The sequence below is a fragment of the Protopterus annectens genome, chromosome 11.part0 (genome assembly GCF_019279795.1).
Source record: "Protopterus annectens isolate FY-2018-M chromosome 11.part0, PAN1.0, whole genome shotgun sequence".
In the NCBI taxonomy this organism is placed as follows: domain Eukaryota; kingdom Metazoa; phylum Chordata; order Ceratodontiformes; family Protopteridae; genus Protopterus; species Protopterus annectens.
Genome location: NC_056745.1, coordinates 832,690,897 through 832,709,526, shown reverse-complemented (window position 1 = coordinate 832,709,526; position 18,630 = coordinate 832,690,897). Strand labels below are relative to the sequence as shown.

The 18,630-nt window shown below is 40.6% G+C and overlaps 1 protein-coding gene across 5 annotated transcripts in view; it reads right to left on the bottom strand.

Moving 5' to 3' along the window:
* DENND2A (DENN domain containing 2A) overlaps positions 1–18,630 on the bottom strand; it is a 2,268,767-nt gene that overhangs the window by 1,813,446 nt on the left and 436,691 nt on the right. For all 5 annotated transcript variants that reach the window (XM_044088248.1, XM_044088247.1, XM_044088242.1 and 2 more), the window contains exon 2: positions 628–726. Coding sequence is in view for 3 of the 5 variants with exons in the window: in XM_044088242.1 (XP_043944177.1) it covers positions 628–713 (86 nt within the window). In the remaining 2 variants the exon portion in view is untranslated. The remainder of the gene's footprint in view (positions 1–627; positions 727–18,630) is intronic.

The following is an 18,630-nucleotide window of genomic DNA, read 5'->3' as shown; positions in this document are numbered from 1 at the left end:
TCCACCATTTGGACAGCTGGGGGGGCAGTCCACTGAAAAAATGCTGTTTGCGATGATGCCATTATAAGTAGGGTTCTTCATATTTGCCAGCTTTTATATTTACTAAGCTGGCAGCTTCGATGTTGATCAGTGTGAGTTTTCACGATGCTTTCAGTTCACTACATGGTGCTTCTGACGGGTTGGCTGCAATGATCTAACAGCTAGAATTGTGGCTCTCAGTCTCTCAGCATGTACCCAACATATGTGTGCCTGTGCCTCTGTGTGTGTGTGTGTGTGTGTGTGTGTGTGTGTGTGTGTGTGTGTGTGTGTGTGTGTGTGTGTGTGTGTGTGTGTGTGTGTGTGTATACAAACATATATGGTAATTTAGATTAGGCAATGAACCAGCATATTTTAGGAGGAAATACATGCAGACACTATCAGAAATATGAAGCTCAACATGGGCAATGTCCAGAGGTGAGGACTGAACTCCAGACAATGGAGCTATGCAGCAGACATATTACTAATGAATTACTGTAATGCCCAAACAATAATGCAACCCTTATTAACATGCTGATGTTTAACTGAAAGTAAGTTAAATTTGACTCTGGTACAGTAAATACACAACTGATTTATATGACTCACTCTTACCTATTCGCAGTTTTAAAGTGACCTGTTTCAGGCTTCCTGCTCACTACTGCTATCTTGCTGGCTGTCATCCTGTTAGCAAGTAACATCACTTTTATTTACCTGTCAAATTAAAAAAGAAAGACATTAATGTTGAAACCGAGCTTTGTAAACAGTACTTTTCAGATCAAATCTGCCTTGTTAAGTTATAAAACAGAAGAGCGATGCAAAATCATATTTAACAGGCCTTGGTTTCACTTTATCCAAGGCTACATATTCAGACAAAGTAATATTTTCTATACTTACTCTGCCTTATCTCCTTGCATTCACGTTATAATGTTACACTAAGACGTCTATGCTATACCATGCTATATTAACCCCTATATCTCTCCCCTCACTCTCTAACCTGTACCCATCTCCAAATACTTCCTCTCTCTCAGTTCCACTCTCTACCACTCCCCCACTCTCGCAGCACCTACCTCCCTTTCCTGTACTTCATTCACTGTCGTTCCTGTACTCCGTCATCCACCGTACCACACTATACATCAGTATAGTCCAGATTAAACTAAAATATTTCTGTAAACAGAACTGTTTAACCGTGACATTAGATAGATTCCATCTTTGCTATAAAGGTTTCTACTATGTTATTATAATGTCTGTTAGACAGTCTCCCCTCATACTATTCAGCCTGCAAACACTGAAAATAGGAACAAAGGCAATGGAAAATAAGTACAGCCAGCTAAACATCTGGATCTCTGATTGCATACATTTGAATACCAAACAGCACATAAGTCTTTCCACTTTCCAAAGGAATGTGGGATAGTACTCAGAAACACATGCTTAAGAAACAGAGAGATAGATAAAAATGATGCGGAAATAAAAGCATAGTATCAAAAAGAGGCAGTGTGACATCTGTAGACCTTAATGAACTATACTGGAAAATTCTACTACAAAAGGTCATTTATTTTTTGCTTCACAAAACGGTAGATGTGCATCCTCTTTCTTTAAATAATTGTTGCTGCTAGTATGTTGATCATATACTGTGGTTTTCTGTGTACTAGACATCTTTAAAAAATCACGTGATGAGGAAGATTCAGAAAATTGTACGAAGGGTTAAATCAAGCCTGAAAATAAGGACAGACCTCCAAAAACAGGGACATCCTATGCAGGGGCAAATCAGGCCCTAAAACAGGAATGTTTCTCCAAAATAGGGATAGTTGAGAGGTCTGACTGATACTATGTTAAACAGATCTCTAAAATGTTGTTTTATTGCTTTTGCATGCTTATAGTGTATTTGTCTTACTCATCTGCATTGTAAACTGCTTGTTTGTTTATTATTACTTTGAACTCAGTTTTCTTGGACTGAGCCTGAAAGTGATCTACCTGGTTCGGAGCCCTGCCCCAGTCAACAGGTGCTAAATAAATAAGCATGTCTTCCAAAAGCATAAAACCTCAAAGCTTCTATCAAAATATGCTGCTGCCTTAAATATGTTCCATTTATTTGTATTATAGCAGAACAGTATAAATAAAGAAGAGCATTTGTCAGAACCACTGTAAACAATGAAAAATGCTAAGAATGGGAGAAGACAGAGGTGACCTCAACACCACTCCCCCCATTAGGATGTAAAAAGTTAATGAAAGAACAATGCAGTAATCATTATTTCAGAATATTAAACACATTCATTGGTTTTAATGACAAGATTACAACCTAATGGTCTTGACAAAGCTTGATTGCCGCAATCCCATGTCACTACTTATATTTTCTACTTTATACACACACACATATATATATATATATATATATATATATATATATATATATATATATATATATATATAGCCATATGTACGTATATGGGTCCATTACCAAATTTCAAAATTTCAAAACATCAAACCTCTGATTATCGAAGCCCAGAGGATCGAGGTTTTGAAATTTCAAAACTTGTCAATGGGGATTGCCGTACAGTGCAGAACGGGAACTTTACCATTCTCTTCACTGTAGTGCGATCTTGGAGTTGGTATATTTAAGTAGCATGGGGTGTGGGGGGTGCATCCCCCCCAAATGAGAGTAGCCCCCTGCAAAAATGTGAAATTATAAGTTTTAATGGTTTGGATTTTTTTTTTAGTTTCGATATTTCAAAACCTCGATCCTCTGGGCTTCGGTAATCAGAGGTTCAATGTTTTGAAATTTCGAAATTTGGTAGTGGACCCATACATATAAATATATATATATATATATATATATATATATATATATATATATATATATATATATATATATATATTCACACACACACACACACACACACACACACACACACACACACACACACACATATGCATATAATCTTTTAGGTGTGGCGTAATATATTGCTTTTTTTCTCTTACTGATATTGCTTTTTATTATATGGTTTCGTTACCTCTTCCAGCAGTGCTTCTAAGTCTAGTATTGCAAAAGATTTGGCTCAATGCTAAAGGCTAAACTGAAGCAATCTCTTAAAAACCTGTGACAAACTATAATGATAACTCTTGATGCTTTTTTCAGTAGTTTACGTTTTTAATGGCTTTCTTATTTAGAATAACTGTACCTTTTTAAGTTGCTTAGATAACTTGTTTGAATTAATCAAAATACATTTTGTTTCAGTAATGGGTCAGCTCAGGAAAGCATAAAGTGGTAAAATCATCTTCCCCAAGTAATTCATCATGTTCTGTACAATTATATGAGCAGCAGAATACCCATTTGAAATTCTAGTAGGCAGAATGTGGTCACCATTTAAACTGTTCTCTTCCACTCTCCATACAGCTTAAATGACGGTGCCATTTTTGTATGATTTGACAACTTATTTTATAGCTATATTTTGTACTCTTTATAGTTTCGCGATAATGTGTTTACCAGCAGTAAGGATGAGGTCATCACCACTACAACATGTATATATTTTTTGTAGAACATCATGGAAAACTTCAGAATCTTTAACTGAAGAAATATGCTACTCACTTTGCAAACATCATTTTGTTTATCTGAATTTGCATCTTATTTCCTGCATGTATATCAGAAAAAAAGTAACCCCAAAAGAACTGGCTCCATTACAGATCCCTGTGAGACACTACTGGTAACCTTCGCAGGAGCAGACACTACACCCCCAGCCACCCTGCTTTGTTTCCTGCTGTTTATCCCTTGTTTAGCCACTGAATTATATAGGATTGATATTTGTTGTCTTTATTTTGTCAGTTATTCCCATATACAGAATAATGTCAAATAACTTATGAAAAGATCTGCAGCATCCATTACCAGTCCTTCATCAAGGGCTGTTTGTTACCTCTTTGAAGAATGCCACAGCACTAAAATGGCAGAATCTTCTTAGAGAATCCCAATATGGTGGTAATCCAACTGACCAATGGAATTAGACCTCCCATGGAAACTGGAAATAACCATAGCTGAATATAGTTAAATCTGTAACTGAACTATACAAAGTAATATTGGAGTATATTGATGTCACCCTAAAGGAGTTTAGGAAAAAAATGCAAAAAAGATTGCAAATTCCAAGCAAGAAAGTAGAAAGCAGATAGTTGATGAAGGCAATGTGATGGATGCAATGACTATCCCAACAGGAGATAAGAGAACAAGGGAAGTAGGTACATCAAGATTTTCAGAATTAGCAGAGTTCTGAATACACTGCTACTTACAATAAGAAAAGAGAAAATATAGTGAAAGTACTGCAACTGTAATTGGATGAATTAACATAGTTGCACAAAATGGAAAAGGAGGTAAGGAGAGACATATTGAGCAGAAGGCAATGCAAGAAGAACTTTTCTAGAAAGAATAGTTAGGATCTAGATCATAAAGGGGAAAAAAATCTAAAGACCACAGGTGTAACAGAAACAGTGGAGGATTAGAAGTGCAAATATTTCATAAGATTTTGTAATTTGGACTCCATCAGAAGACATGTATAAAGAGATCACAAAGAATTTACTCTGTGCCAACATTTTGTAGGGGTCAGTATAGATGGATGTATATTAACAACCTTTTCAACAAATGGGTGACATATTATTAATGCTGTGGAAGTAAGAGAAAGTAGCAAAAATTTTAACTGCTCACATCTTTGTAGATGATGATTATTCACCAATAACCAAATAGAGAAGGAAGAGTTTTTTGCCAGTTATTAAAAATTGTAAAGAAACTTAAACAGCAATATCCAGCAATTTTTTTCCTGTTGGGTACTAAAACCTACAGAGAGGCTGAACATCTTTGGAAGATCTACATAGAAGAAGTGACAAAGTACTTAATACATTAACTTGATCAAAAAATTTAGTGACATTCAACAAGCTTCGAGACTCGATTTAGTACACCCCAGGACAGACAGTCAGTGAAACCTTTTTCTGTCTTACAGAGGAGGGTGTCGGAAAGGTTTCTGAAAAATGCAGGAATGTTCAAAAACATGACTGCCTATGCAAGCAAATCAAACACAGGAGCATCTATTAATCATGAACAGAATTTGTCTTCTATTTTTTATAAACAATTTAAATCAAGACTGATTTATGACACTTTTAACAACTGTCTGTTAATCACTCTATGGAACAGTGCTCTGACAAGCTCTCTGATGTCAGTAGCACTTGTAATATATTGTGAATCATTTGTGTTTTTTTACCCTCTCTTTGTTTTCTGCATTTACTTTCATTTGTTCTGGAAAATGTGTAGGGAAAATTTGACAAATCTGCAACAATGGAACTGTCTCCAAGTTTTAACTTTAAATGACAATTACTGGTGAAGCATATTCTCACATGAGACAATCAATCAAAATCGAAGGATATACCACAAAGATGGGGAAGCAAATCCCAAGTTAAATAAATAGTTGAGAGGACTATGTGAGACATCTTATATCTTAACATGCTCATATTAAAATGAGGAAAACACTTTTTTTTTCTCTGTCTTATATGTGGACAAGCGTAATGTTTAATCGGTTGTACTTAGTGATGCTAAAAAAAGGTGGGTCAACTTAAAGAGAGTAGACTAATGTGAAAATCTGGACACAGGTGATAAAATAAAGGGGATGATTTCAGGAAGGTACCACTCAATGGTAAGGGGTTACATCTGACATGTTTGGAGTGAGTAAGAAATGCAGTTTATTACTATATCTACTACAGTTAAAATAAACAAGGAGAATTAAAACATAAGGAGGGTTAATGTACATATTATTAATAGCAATAAAACCCAGAGAAACCTCTGAGATAAACTATAAGTTGGATATACTGGGATGGCTTGAATTTGGCCCTCTGAGAGGAAGGGGGTAAGGCATGCAGCATCTTCTTTCGTTTTTTCCCGGTTAGGGGTTGCCACAACAGAACGACATTCCACAGAATGATTGGCAATGGAGTTTTACGGTATCGAGTGGCAGCCCAGCACCAAACCTTCCACAGAAGGCACATACACACACACACTCGCACCTAGGGCTGCACCACAGTGGCCTCTGGGTAAGGCATGCAGCCCACAAGTAAGTAAATGAGTTACCATCAGTTTAAAGCTAAGGAACAGACAAATGTAATACATATTCCATGTCTAGTTTTGTATATAGGTAATAGTTCTGGTTCTTATATTATTTCTATTTTTATTAGCACAAAGCTGTGAATGACAATATTGTCAAGAATATATTTGGAAAGTAACAAATATAATCATGAGGTATAAAAAAGAAATGAAAGAAAATGCACAACATGAAAAAGCAGGAATAGGATACGAAAAAACAGGAGAAATGTCTCACTTAAAACTAATATCATATTACATTAATAGGCTCAACAGATGACAAGAAAAAAACAGAAGGTTTTACTTTATTTAAATAAATGAGGTGTACAAATAATGTTCCATGGGAAACATTTAACTGACAAGAAACATCTATTATGGCTAAAAAAGTGGTGTGACAGAATATGCAGCAGATAATGGGGGTTTATGGGAAAAGGGAGTGGTAATAATGACAGACAGAGAACTCCAATTAAAAGTGAAGGAAAAGAAAAGAGATAAACATGGATGCCATGTCATGGTGTGTGTGTGTGTGTGTGTGTGTGTGTGTGTGTGTGTGTGTGTGTGTGTGTGTGTGTGTGTGTGTGTGTGTGTGTAAATATTACTGATACCAGGACACTGGATTATAATTTGTGAAGAGGGAGATGATAAAGAATCTTGAGAAATGACTGGGTACAAAAAGAGGGCAGACACCTACAAAAATACCTAAGGGTACTTAGTTTTGAAGATATCACCAAGTTAGTAAGGGTTCCTATAAAGGATTTGTATATCGTGCTCAAAGGTATTACACTTGGACAATGCTGAATAGTTGGCATATCACTAAGGAACACATGTAATTACTGCAGGAAATTGAATCACACCTGATGTTATCGGATCATGTGCCAGCTATAACAGCAATAACAAATCCCCATACCACTAGGGGGTTAGATGGGGCACTGGTACTTTAGAGTATACCTACAGAAAACAGCTGAATTTCAGAAATGGTTAACCAAAATCCACAGCCATAGCTGGTTCATTTAAACAGATCTGATGCTTCTCAACTATTTAAGAACAAAAAAATAAAAAAGAAAAGGTCTATTCCCTTATCTGCTGCTCATCTCTTTTACAGATGAGCCAGATCCTCTGACTCTGTACTCCTGTTGTGGAACACAAAAGAAAAATCTGTTCACCGATCTGGCACTCCTTACTTCACTTGTTGGGGCACCAGACCCTCTGAGCTTGTGCTCCAACTGAGAAGCAAAAAAAAAGGTTTCTGCACTGAAAAATAAAAAAACTCCACCAAGCCACGTGCTACAACTTCTGCACAGAGCACTGTAGTAAATGTTCAGTTCCTGACAGCAAACGTTGTAGCTCGTTTCCATGCCAGCATTCAGAAATGTTGCTATGAAAATGAATGCCCACACTGCAGACAGATAGTAGAGGTAAAGGAGAATTTAGCAGATCATTGGGATAACAAATAAAAGAAAAGGAAGAGAAAACAATGTGTACGAGTATATGAAGTACCTGAACAGATGTGCAGCAGCATCTCTAAAGCAGGTTCTTCCTATGACATTTGAGTGTGAATAAAACATTTTTTAAACAAGAAACATCTTTATTAAATTATCACTTATGACAAATACAATTCTACATTTCATAAATGAAAACAAACCATACTGACATAACTTTAGTTGCAAACATTATACATCACTTATAACCTACCCAATCATTGTCAGTCAAACATTACATAGCTCATTTAAATCCGGTCTTCTTTTAAACCTTATTCTTCCACTGTATGCATTGTTCCATTAATTCCCAATTTTTTTCTATGTAATTTGCTCCTACCCTTTTCTAAAGATCCCAATTCCAGTTGTTTTATTCTGTTACTATATTCACTACTTCTTGTACAGTTGGCTTAGACTTTGAATTCCATTTTCAAGTAACTGCTTTTTTGGCAGCCATCATAATTAGACGCAGCAAGGCCTTACTATGTCTAGTCAATTCCGATTCTGTATGACAGCTCAGAAAAATCATTTTCTTAGATATTCCAGTTTGCTCACACAATATCTCTGACTGAGTACTCTTCAGGGAATCTTTACAGTTTGTTCCCAAATATATCTTTCTTCTCCTTCACACCTCCAGCATTTGCTGTCTACCAGAGGAAAAAAAATATCTGGAGTCTACTTGGGGTATAAAAATACCTATGTAAACATTTCCAAGCAAAAATCCTAAATCTTCTAGATTTTGTTACATATTTGGGAGGCATACATGTATTCCCCATTGTTTTTGTGAATCGTTTATCCAATATCTGTTCCCAGTTCTTTCTAACCCCCTCGGATTGATTCTTATATTTATAATGCAACATTTTATACTCTCTACTAATTATTCCTTTTTTAACAGCAGCTTCTGTTCTAAATTTTACTAAAAACTCTACCAGTGCTGGTCTTTCGTTTGGGACCCTCCTCTTTGCCTAAACTATGATATCAATCCTTGATAGAGAAGGCAATCTTTAACCTGCAATCCAAATAAATTCTTGGTGTCTTCCCATTCTACTACCTTTCTCTCTATAGTTATTTTCTCCCAATACCTTGATTCCTTTGTCAGTTTTCTCCAATAAATTCCAGCCCCCCCTTGTCTACTGTCTGTATCCTAATTGCAGTAATTCCTATTGGCAGAGTCCCCTTTCTCCTGTTGGCTTAGCTCAATACTTTATGCTACTTTAAAAATATAATATTCTGTATCATTATTGCTATTCTCCATAAAGATACACATCCAAAATCCCAATCTCTTATTGTTTCTTGAGCCCCCCCCCCATTTCATCATCACCCCTTCCCACTTTAAATTAAAGGTGTTATGAAATACCCGTTCAAACCAGGTAATCCCAATCCACCTTGTTCTATTGGAAAAAATCAGCTTATCCCATTTGACTCTTGCCATCTTTCCATCCCAGACAAACTCCTTATTAATTGCTATCCACAACTCCTCCTCTGGCAGATAAAAATATGCCTGACCTGTCTATAAGCTTAAAGGAACTAAAAACATCATTTTAACTGCTGGTATCTTAACTTCCAGTTTCTCAATTTTTGTATTATCTTTTGTTTAGTCTCTTCCCACTTATCCTTAGCTGCCACACTGGAATATTTTTTAATCCACACTCCTAAGTACTTCATTTATCATGCCATATAAGTATGGATATTGCTGAACCAATTTGTGTGGGGGTACATAATTCACAGCTATTGCCTTTGTTTTAGCTCCATTAATTTTTGTATCCTGAAAAGATTTAAAATTGTCTCAAAAAGTTCAACAACACTGAAATGTCTGTTTCTGGTTTTATCAGGTATAAAATAATGGAATCACTACTTAATACCGAAACCACACAATCCCGAAGCCCATAATACCGAGACTAAAATCCCTAAACCACACATTACCGACATTTTAAAAGCGCGAAATTCAAAATCGCGAAAGTACTACATACATACAGCACACACACAAACATATACACAGCCTCCCCCCATAACCAAACAAACCACCCTACACTAGATAAGCAGGGGCTTCACCCCTGCACTCTTATGTGGGGGCTATTCCCCCCACACACCCCGACTTTAATATTCCAACTCCGAGATCACACAGACATACACACAAGGCAAACTCACACCAACACATTATAGCCCCTCACACACACACACACACACACACACACACACACACACACACACACACACACACGAAAGCCCCTCACAAACACACTTACACACACATACTTACCTGAACCGCAACACCAGAAGTGCTAACTCAAAATCCCTTATCATCGGGATTTTGAATTTCGCGCTTCTGGTCTTTCGGTAATGTGCGATTTCGGCTACATGGTCTCGAGCTTTTGAAATCCGTGATTTCAAACGTTCGAGATTTAGTAGTGTTCCCAAAATAATACCATCTGCAAATACAGCCAGTTTTTCTTGACTGTCATGCCAATTATATCCTTGAATATACAAGTCCCTTATTTTATTTGCCAATGCTTCTAAATATAATGCAAACAACAAAGGAGAAAGATAAAACCCCTACCTGGTTCCTTTGCTCTAGCAGAAATTATCAGAGAGGAGCCCACCAACTTCAATTTTTGCCTCTGATCCTTCATATATCCTTCTACTCAACCTTATAATCTTACCAGGGAATTCAAATACTTCTACTGCCCTGCTCATGAAGTCCTACCTTACTCTGTCAAATGCTTTCTTTGCATCAAGACTCACAAACAGCATTATTTTCTTACATTCTGCTTCCCTCTGGATCATCAATGTTCTATTAATGTTGTCAAATGTTTGCCTCCCCTCCGCAAAACCACACTGGTCTATATCTATCAATTCTGACATCACTTTTGGCATTCTTTTAGCAATTACAGATATAAACACTTTATAATCATGGTTTAATATTGAAATGTTCCTGTATAAAGCTAGATCCGATGGGTCTTTATGCTCTAAGTATTACAGCTTCCAGGATGTTGGTACTTCTCCTCTTAAAATACCATTAAACAAAAACCTTCCAGATCTTTTATCCGTTTTTCCCCCTCACAGCTTCCAAACTTCCAAGGAATTCCATCTATTCCTGGGGACTTTCCTGTGGAATGGTTATACATAACCATTTTTATCTCATCTCCTCCTATCCTGTTAGTAATTGAGCCTTATCTACTTCTAACCTTGGCATATTTAATTTTTTATATAAACATTTCCATTTATACCTTTCTTGATTTCCATATTTCTCTGCTTTATACAGACCTTCACAGAATTTCAAAATATATGTAATACCTCAACAGGATCTCTTATTATCTTCCTTGTTGTAGGTCTCTAAGCTTGGTGACAGCCCTTTCTACTTTCTGTTGCCAGAGTTGTTGTGCTAAGCATTTTTGTTTTCTAGAGTTATTATCAAAAAACAGTTGCTTAACAGTAATCTTTCTAAACTCATTTATATTATCGAAGTAATCCCTTACTTTCTGTTTAGCATTCTGCAGCTTCTCCTCTTCTTGTTCCGTGAGATCCCCCATTCTGCAATACTTTAAACATTTGTCAGTCCCTCTGAATAATTCTTATTACTTCTTAACCATATCTCCCTTTCTTTTATTTCTACCCTATTTATAACCCCTACTTTAATTTTATCCAACTCCCTAGCTATAGTTTTTAGAATACATTTCTATATTCTCTAACAGCTTCTGAACAATGGATGGTCTTCGAGCCTCTGTTAGTATCCGCTGAACTTCCTTGGAGAGAGATAGGTTGAGGTTATTCATGGGATCTCCCAGGCTGTTAGCTGCAGTGTCTGAAGGTTTGGATGCACTGTTTTGAAGTTGTGTTGAGTCAAAAGTAGAGGCCATTGGGGAAGGGCCCACTTCTTGGTGTGACATATGCTCCGTAGTAGTGGATACCAGTGTTGTCTTGGCCAGTCCGGAGCTATTAGGATCCCCTTGGGTCTCTCTGCTTTGATCTTTAGTAATACTGAGGTCATCAGTGGCAGAGGTGGGAATGCATAGATTTTGAGGAAGTTCCAGTTGAATGAGAGAGCATCTATTTTCCAAGCTTGTGGATGGTATGTCCTTGAGCAAAATTTTTGTAGATGATGGTTGAGGTGAGAGGCAAATAGGTCTACTTCTGGCCTGCCCCATGTCGAAGTGAGCTGTGTGAAGATCTTCGGATGTAACCTCCACTCGTGTGGATCTGTGAAATTCCTGCTTAGGTTGTCCGCCAGCACATTGTCTTTGCCTGGAACAAACTGGGATTGTAACTGAATGTTTAGGCTCAGTGATTTTTCCCAAAGATGCATTGTCAGTCTGCAAAGGGGTAAGAATGGGTGCCCCTTGCTTGTTTATATACCACAACACAGTGGTGTTGTCTGTCCGTATCAGTAAATGGCCTTGCTGAAGTTGGTGTTGAAAGGCCTCGATGGCATGCATTACTGCCAGCATTTCCTTTTGGTTTATATGCAGATGTGTTTCCTTTGGAGACCATTGTCCTTGTATACACCTGCCTTCCATGTGCGCCCCCCATCCAAGGTCTGAGGCATCTGTGGTCATGGTCTGTGTTATCTGTGGTTTTTTGAATGACATACCTGTGTTTGCCTGGCTTGCCGAGGCCCACCATAGGAATTCCTTTTGTAGGCATGGAATGAGCGGTATGGTTGTCTCTAAGTTGTTGCCGTGCTGAGACCATAGGCTTTTTAGGTACCATTGAAGCTTTCTCATGTGTAGTCTTGCTAATGGAACCAGGAGAATGCAGGATGCTATGTAACCCAGGGCCTGTAGGAATCTCCTTGCAGTCATCTGGGTAAGTTTTGCCAAACCTTTGAAATAATGAGTTAACTTCTCTTGCTTGTCTTCTGTTAGGTAAGCCATTTGAGAGGCTGTGTCTAATTTGGCTCCTAAGAAGATTATTTGCTGGGATGGCTGAAGTCTTGACTTTTGGAAGTTGACTGTGTATCCCAGAGCTTGAAGTAATCGTATGACATAGTCCAAGTCTTTTGTCAACATCAGTTTGTTGGATCCCCTGGAGCCTGCAATGAGCCATTACTGAAGCCAGGCATTTTGTGAATACTCTGGGCACAGTATATAAGCCAAATGGCAATGCTGATAATGCTCTGGCCCTGCAAGAAATCTGAGGTATCTTCTGCAGCTGTGTCTGATAGGGACATGCAGGTATGCCTCCTTGAGGTCCAGAGTAATCAGCCAAGACCCCTTGCCCAGCATGGGAAGGAGTTGCTGTAGAGTCAGCATTTTGAACTTTGGTACTATGAGAAAGGTGTTTAATGCGGACAAACCCAGTATTGGTCTCCATTGAGATTCTTTTCTTGGAACAAGGAACAGTCTTGAGTAAAACCCCTGGCCTTGTTCTTGTTGTGGAACTCTTTCTATTGCTTTCATCCGAGTCAGCAGAGAGATTTGCTTGATAGCCTCTGCCCTCTGGTTTTGTGGTAGGTTTGGCATGCCTTGTTTTCTTGGTAAGGTATGAAAATGGAACCTGTAACCTCGGTCTATAATGTCCAAAATCCATTTGTCCTTTGTCAATCTGTGCCAATTGTCTGCAAACAGAGATAATTTCCCGCCCAAGGGAGCTTCTATTTGTTCCCTGGTAGGCAGAAGTAGAGGAAAGTCATTGAGACTGTGGCTGTGGGGCAGGTGAAACCCCTGTGTCACTTCTTTGGTTTGCTGGCTGCCATTGTCATCCCCTGTAAGGACCTCTGTATTGTCCTCTTCCTCGGCCATGTCTGTTTTTACCCCTTTGAAATTTTTTAGGATTAGGAAAGGACCAGTTTTTTGAAGGCCAATTCCTACTGAATCTGGGGGGTTGAACCTGGAGGAAATCTTTCACCGTCTGAACTGATTTTGCTTTTTCCTCGATGGACTTTCACACATCCTTAGCATTAGCACCAAAATGCTTGTTCTTTTCCAAAGGTGCATCCAGAAGTTTTGCCTTTACATGATCTGGTAGAGGTTGATCTTTTAACCATGCATGTCTACGAATGACTGCCCCTGTCATAGCTGCCCTACATGAAGCTTCCAGTGCATCATATCCACACTGCAGGAAGTGATTGCTTACTTGCTGAGAGTTATGTACAGCTTCCTGCAAAGACTTCCTGTCTAAAGGATCAGGAGAGGCCAATGTTTTCTGTAAATCTTCTAACAGGAAATCCTGATATTGTAACATATGAAAAAGGCAATTCAAAGCTCTCATAGATAAAGTAGTGGAGGTGTAAACCTTTTTACCCCATCTCTCTGATGACCTAGCTTCCCTGTTGGAGGGCAAAGGATTTTTAGAGGTGGAAGCTGAAACACCTTTAGGTCCCTGAGAAATAGTTTCCAAATCAGCAGTATGGGCCCTGAATAAATGGGAATGTGTTTCTGGGACCCTGTAATACCTGTCTGGCTTAGCTGGAGCAGGAGGAAGAGAATCAGGGGTAACACTAGAGTCAGAGTATAAATCATCCAAAACATCAAGCACAGGAGGAATAGCTAAGGGCCTGTGCTGGGGCTTTTTAAGGAAAGTTCAAGGCTTTCTGGAATCAGAATATTCCTGGCCTTGCCACTTGAAATGTTCCCTCATGGTATGCAGAACTTCCCCAAAAGAAATATCCTCAGGAGGGGAGGCCGAGGATGGAATCCTCTGCATCCGAGTCCTCATAGGTCTGGAAGAGCTCTTCCTGGCCATCAGAGTGGACAGAGTCCTCAGAATCTTCATCTGAAGGAATAGGGTCAGAGGGTTCAACCCGGGGCCTTTTATCAGAAGGAGGCTGGGATCCTCTCTCAGGATGGGCCTGTGAACCTCTAACCATAGAAATTAAGTCAGCAGCCATAGTCATAATTTGTGTCTCTGGAGTAGGCTGAGGTAAGGCTTTAGCAGTAAGATGCTTGGTCTTGCTGGCTGCCTTAGCCCTAGTGTAGGCCTTAATAGACATGGCCATAGGAGGCCTGGCAGCTCCACGTGGAGGAGTGACCTTATCTACAGCAATGGTCTCGGGCATTTCCTCGGTTTCGGTATCCGGAGGAAAATCAATAACTGGCGTCGGAGTGATATCCGGAATCGGAGTTGTCGGTAATGCGGTGTCTTCAGTTCGGAGCGGTGGAAAAACCGTCTCAGGGGGAACCGGAGCACTCGTGGTAGGTTTTGGCGTGGAGTTGGTGGTAGACGTGGGCCGAGGATATCGGTCCCGGTCTTTTCGTTTCTTGGGAGTTTGCGATATCGGAAGTTCCGACGGCATTGTATAAGCAAATTTTTCGCCGAAAAAAATCTTCAGTGAACTCCGCCCGGCGCCTGAGAGTGCGCTTGTTGAAGCGAGTACAGGCTACACAGGCTGAGACGTCGTGGTCTGGGCCAAGGCAAGGAAGACAGTAAGAGTGGAAATCCTTATGAGGTATTTGTTTACCACAAGAAAGACAATTGTTAACTTTTTCAGTAATTTCTGACATCGGCTGAGGCAAGAAAAGGTCCCCAACGGGGTACTTAGCTTTTTTGATGACTTCGGAATCGAAGAATACAGGAGCTGACCGACCAGCACTTGCGAACCGCTTCTGCTTCGGGCACCGCGCGGCAAGAAAGACTAAAGAAAATGGCGTCGGCTGATGCTTATGTACTCCAGCCGCCCGAGGGCTGCCTGAGGCAGGACAACCCATATGTTATGACTGCAGTTGCATTCTTGAAGGACATCCAGGACTGCAACTGTGAATACACTCTAACATCTATATTTATGGTACGTGTACACAACTGTACGATGTTCTTCGTGTTTCACTGTTGCAGTCATCACACTTGGGTTGATTCCCAAAGCTGAAAAAAGGGTGAAGGCAGTCAAGAAGACTGGGGGCTGGCTAGGATGCCATGCAAGACTGCGGTTGCAAAGCCTGCCCTGGATTTGGAGAAGATAGGCAGGTGGTAATGCTTGGTGAAGGTATGAACAGAAGTCCATGTTGCAGCCTCTAGGATGTCCCTGGTGGGAACCCCTCTGAGAAAAGCTGCAGAGGTGGAGGTTGGCCTGGTGGCATATGTCCTGACCCCCTTAGAGGGTGGTTTCCCATGGTGTTTGTAGCAGAAATGGATGCAGTGTGCTATCCATTTGGAGACTGTTTTTTTGGATATGGCCTTGGCCTCTGCCCCCGCTGCAAAGCTGACTAGCAATTGGTCACTTTTCCTAAAAAGATTTAGTCCTGTCCAGATAGAATCTGACCTATCTGTGCACATCTAGAGAGTGCAGAATTCTTCCCTCCTTGTTTTGTGGGTTAGGGAAAAAGGTGAACAAATGAACTGATTGGTTGAGAGCCACACTGGACACCACTTTAGGCATGAAAGTTGGGCTAGTCCTGAGGGAGACCCTGTCAGCATGGAAAATGATGAAGGGCTCTACAGCCATGAGTGCTAGTAGCTCTGAAAGTCTTCTAGCTTAAGAAGGCCAGAAGCAAAGCTGTTTTCCAATAGAGGAATTTTAACGCTGCTGAAGCTGCAAGCTCAAAGGGGGGTAGGATGAGTTTTTCCAACACAAAGTTAAGGTCCCAAGCTGGGGTAGGAGCTCTTCTGGGTGGCCTTAAATTGTTAGCCCCTCTTAGGAACTGTTTGATGAGAGGGTGTGAGAAGAGAGGTGGCTCTGTGCTGTAATGAGCAAAGATGGCAGAGGCATGAATTTTAATAGAAGAGAAGTATAGGCCCCTCTGTAGTAGGTCTGCTAAGTAATCCAAGATGAGAGGTAGAGAGGCCTGAGCTGTTTCAGCTCCTTTAGCCTGGATCCAGGTGCAAAACCTTTTCCAGATGTCAGCATAGGATTTTCTAGTGCTGGGGCGTCTGGCCTCACGCATAACATCCAGGACTTGTTTGCTTAGGCTGGCAGCTGGAGGAGAGGTCAGGGAATAAGCCAGGCTGCCAGGTTCAGGGTCTGCAATTGTGGATGAATTAATTCTCCATTCTTTTGGGTCAGGAGTGTTGGGATCTGAGGTAGGTGACATAGTGGCAGGGATGACAGGCTGCGCAGCAGTGTGTACCAGTGCTGGTGTGGCCAGTCTGGGGTAATCATTGCCCTTGGTTTTTCCGCTCTTATTTTGAGCAGTACCCTTGAAATTAGTGATAGAGGGGGAAATGCATAGATCGAGAGTTTATCCATTGGAAGGATAGAGCATCCATTTTCCAGGCCTTGCTGTGAGGTTCCCTGGTGCAGAACATGCTGAGCTGGTGATTGTTGTGGGAGGCAAAGAGGTCCACCTTCGGGGTGCCCCATTTCTAGGTAACAAGGTTGATGGTTCTGTGGTCTAGCTGCCACTTGTGTGGGTCTAGCAGGTTTATGCTTAAGCTGTCTGCCAGAGAGTTTAGGGATCCTGGCAGGAATTGTGCTAGCAACTGAATTTGCATGGCTGAAGCCATGTGCCAAAGGGTCATGGCGAGCCTGCAGATAGGATAAGAGTGAGTTAGGGGTGGGAGGTTGTCATAATGGTTAAGGTGTTTACCTTACAGTTACAAGGTACAGGGTTTGATTCTCACATGGGGTAATTGGCTAGGCTTAAAATGGCCCAGAAGGGCTGTTAGCATAGTACTAATATATTAACCTATGAACCTCCCTGCTTGTTGATATACCACATCACTGTGGTGTTCTTTGTTTTGATCACTAGAGGCCCCAGGGAGAGTAAGGGTCTGAAAGCTGTCAGAGCCTGCTGAACACCTAGCATCTCTTTTTGGTTGATGTGCAGATTTATTTGATTTGGGCTCCAATGGCCCTGAATGCATCTGCCGTCCATGTGTGCACCCCAGGCATAATCTGATGTGTCTGTGGTGAGGGTCTGGGCAGCGTGTGGTTGTGAGAAGGGAATACCCTTGTTGTGGTTGCATGCTGCTGCCCACAAAAGAAAATCTTTCCTTAGACAGGGTATCATAGGTATGATAGTTTCCAGGTCTTGAGAGTGTTGACACCAAAGGCTTTTTAGGTGCCATTGTAGCTTCCTCATATGCAGTCTGGCATATGGAATGAGTAGAATGCAGGAGGCTATGAACCCTAGAGCTTTCACGATTTTCCTTGCTGATAACTGGGTTTTGGTGGCTAGTTGAGAGAAGTAGCCTGTCAGGCAGGCTTGTTTTTCTGGAGTAAGGAATGCCATCTGGGATGCTGTATCCAGGCTTGCTCCCAGGAATACAATTTTTTGGGTGGGGGCTAGTTTTGATTTCTTTTCGTTCATAGTATACCCCAGGGAGGTCAGTAGGTCCTTTACAAAGGTCATGTGTTGTAACAGCTTTTCCTGACTGTCTGCCTGAATCAGGCAGTAATCTAAGTAGGGGTAAATTTGAATTTTTCTTTGTTTGCAAAAAGCAACGGCTGGAGCCAGGCATTTTGTGAAAACTCTTGGAGCAGTGGATAAGCCAAAACGAAGCACAGAGAACTGAAAGTACATAGATCCTGCCCTGAAACGTAGATATTTCCTGCAAGATTCCCTGGCTGGGATGTGTAGGTAGGTCTCTTTCAGGTCTAGGGTGGCTAACCAAGCAGCCTTGGAAAGCATAGGAAGAAGCTGCTGGAGGGTGAGCATTTTGAATTTTGGTATCACCAGGAAGGTGTTTAGAATTAATAGATCGAGAATTGGGCACCAGGTGCCCTCTTTTCTGGGTACCAGGAAAAGACTGGAATAGAAACCTTAGCCTATCTGATCTGCAGGAACAGGCTGTATTGCCTTCATGGAGAGCAGGGAATGGACCTATTTTTTTTGGCCTCTGCCCACTAGTTTGGAGGAAGATCTGGGAACCCTTTTGGGGTTGGTAGAGTGGAAATAAAATTTGTAAGCCTGGGACACTATGTTGAGGACCCATCAGTCATTGGTAATAGAGGCCCAGCTGTTTGCATGGGATGAGGGTTTCCTCCTAGGGGCATAAGTAGCTTGGCAGAGGAAAGGGGTTGAGGTGTAAAGTCATTGTGAGTTCTTTCCATAAGGGGGGGTGGCTTAGCACTCCCTGTTTTTGAAGTGGAGGAACTCCATTGTTTAAATCTCTGCATTCCCTGGGACTGCTGTCTGGGGGGGTCTGCTTGCCCTAGGTGTTGGCTGA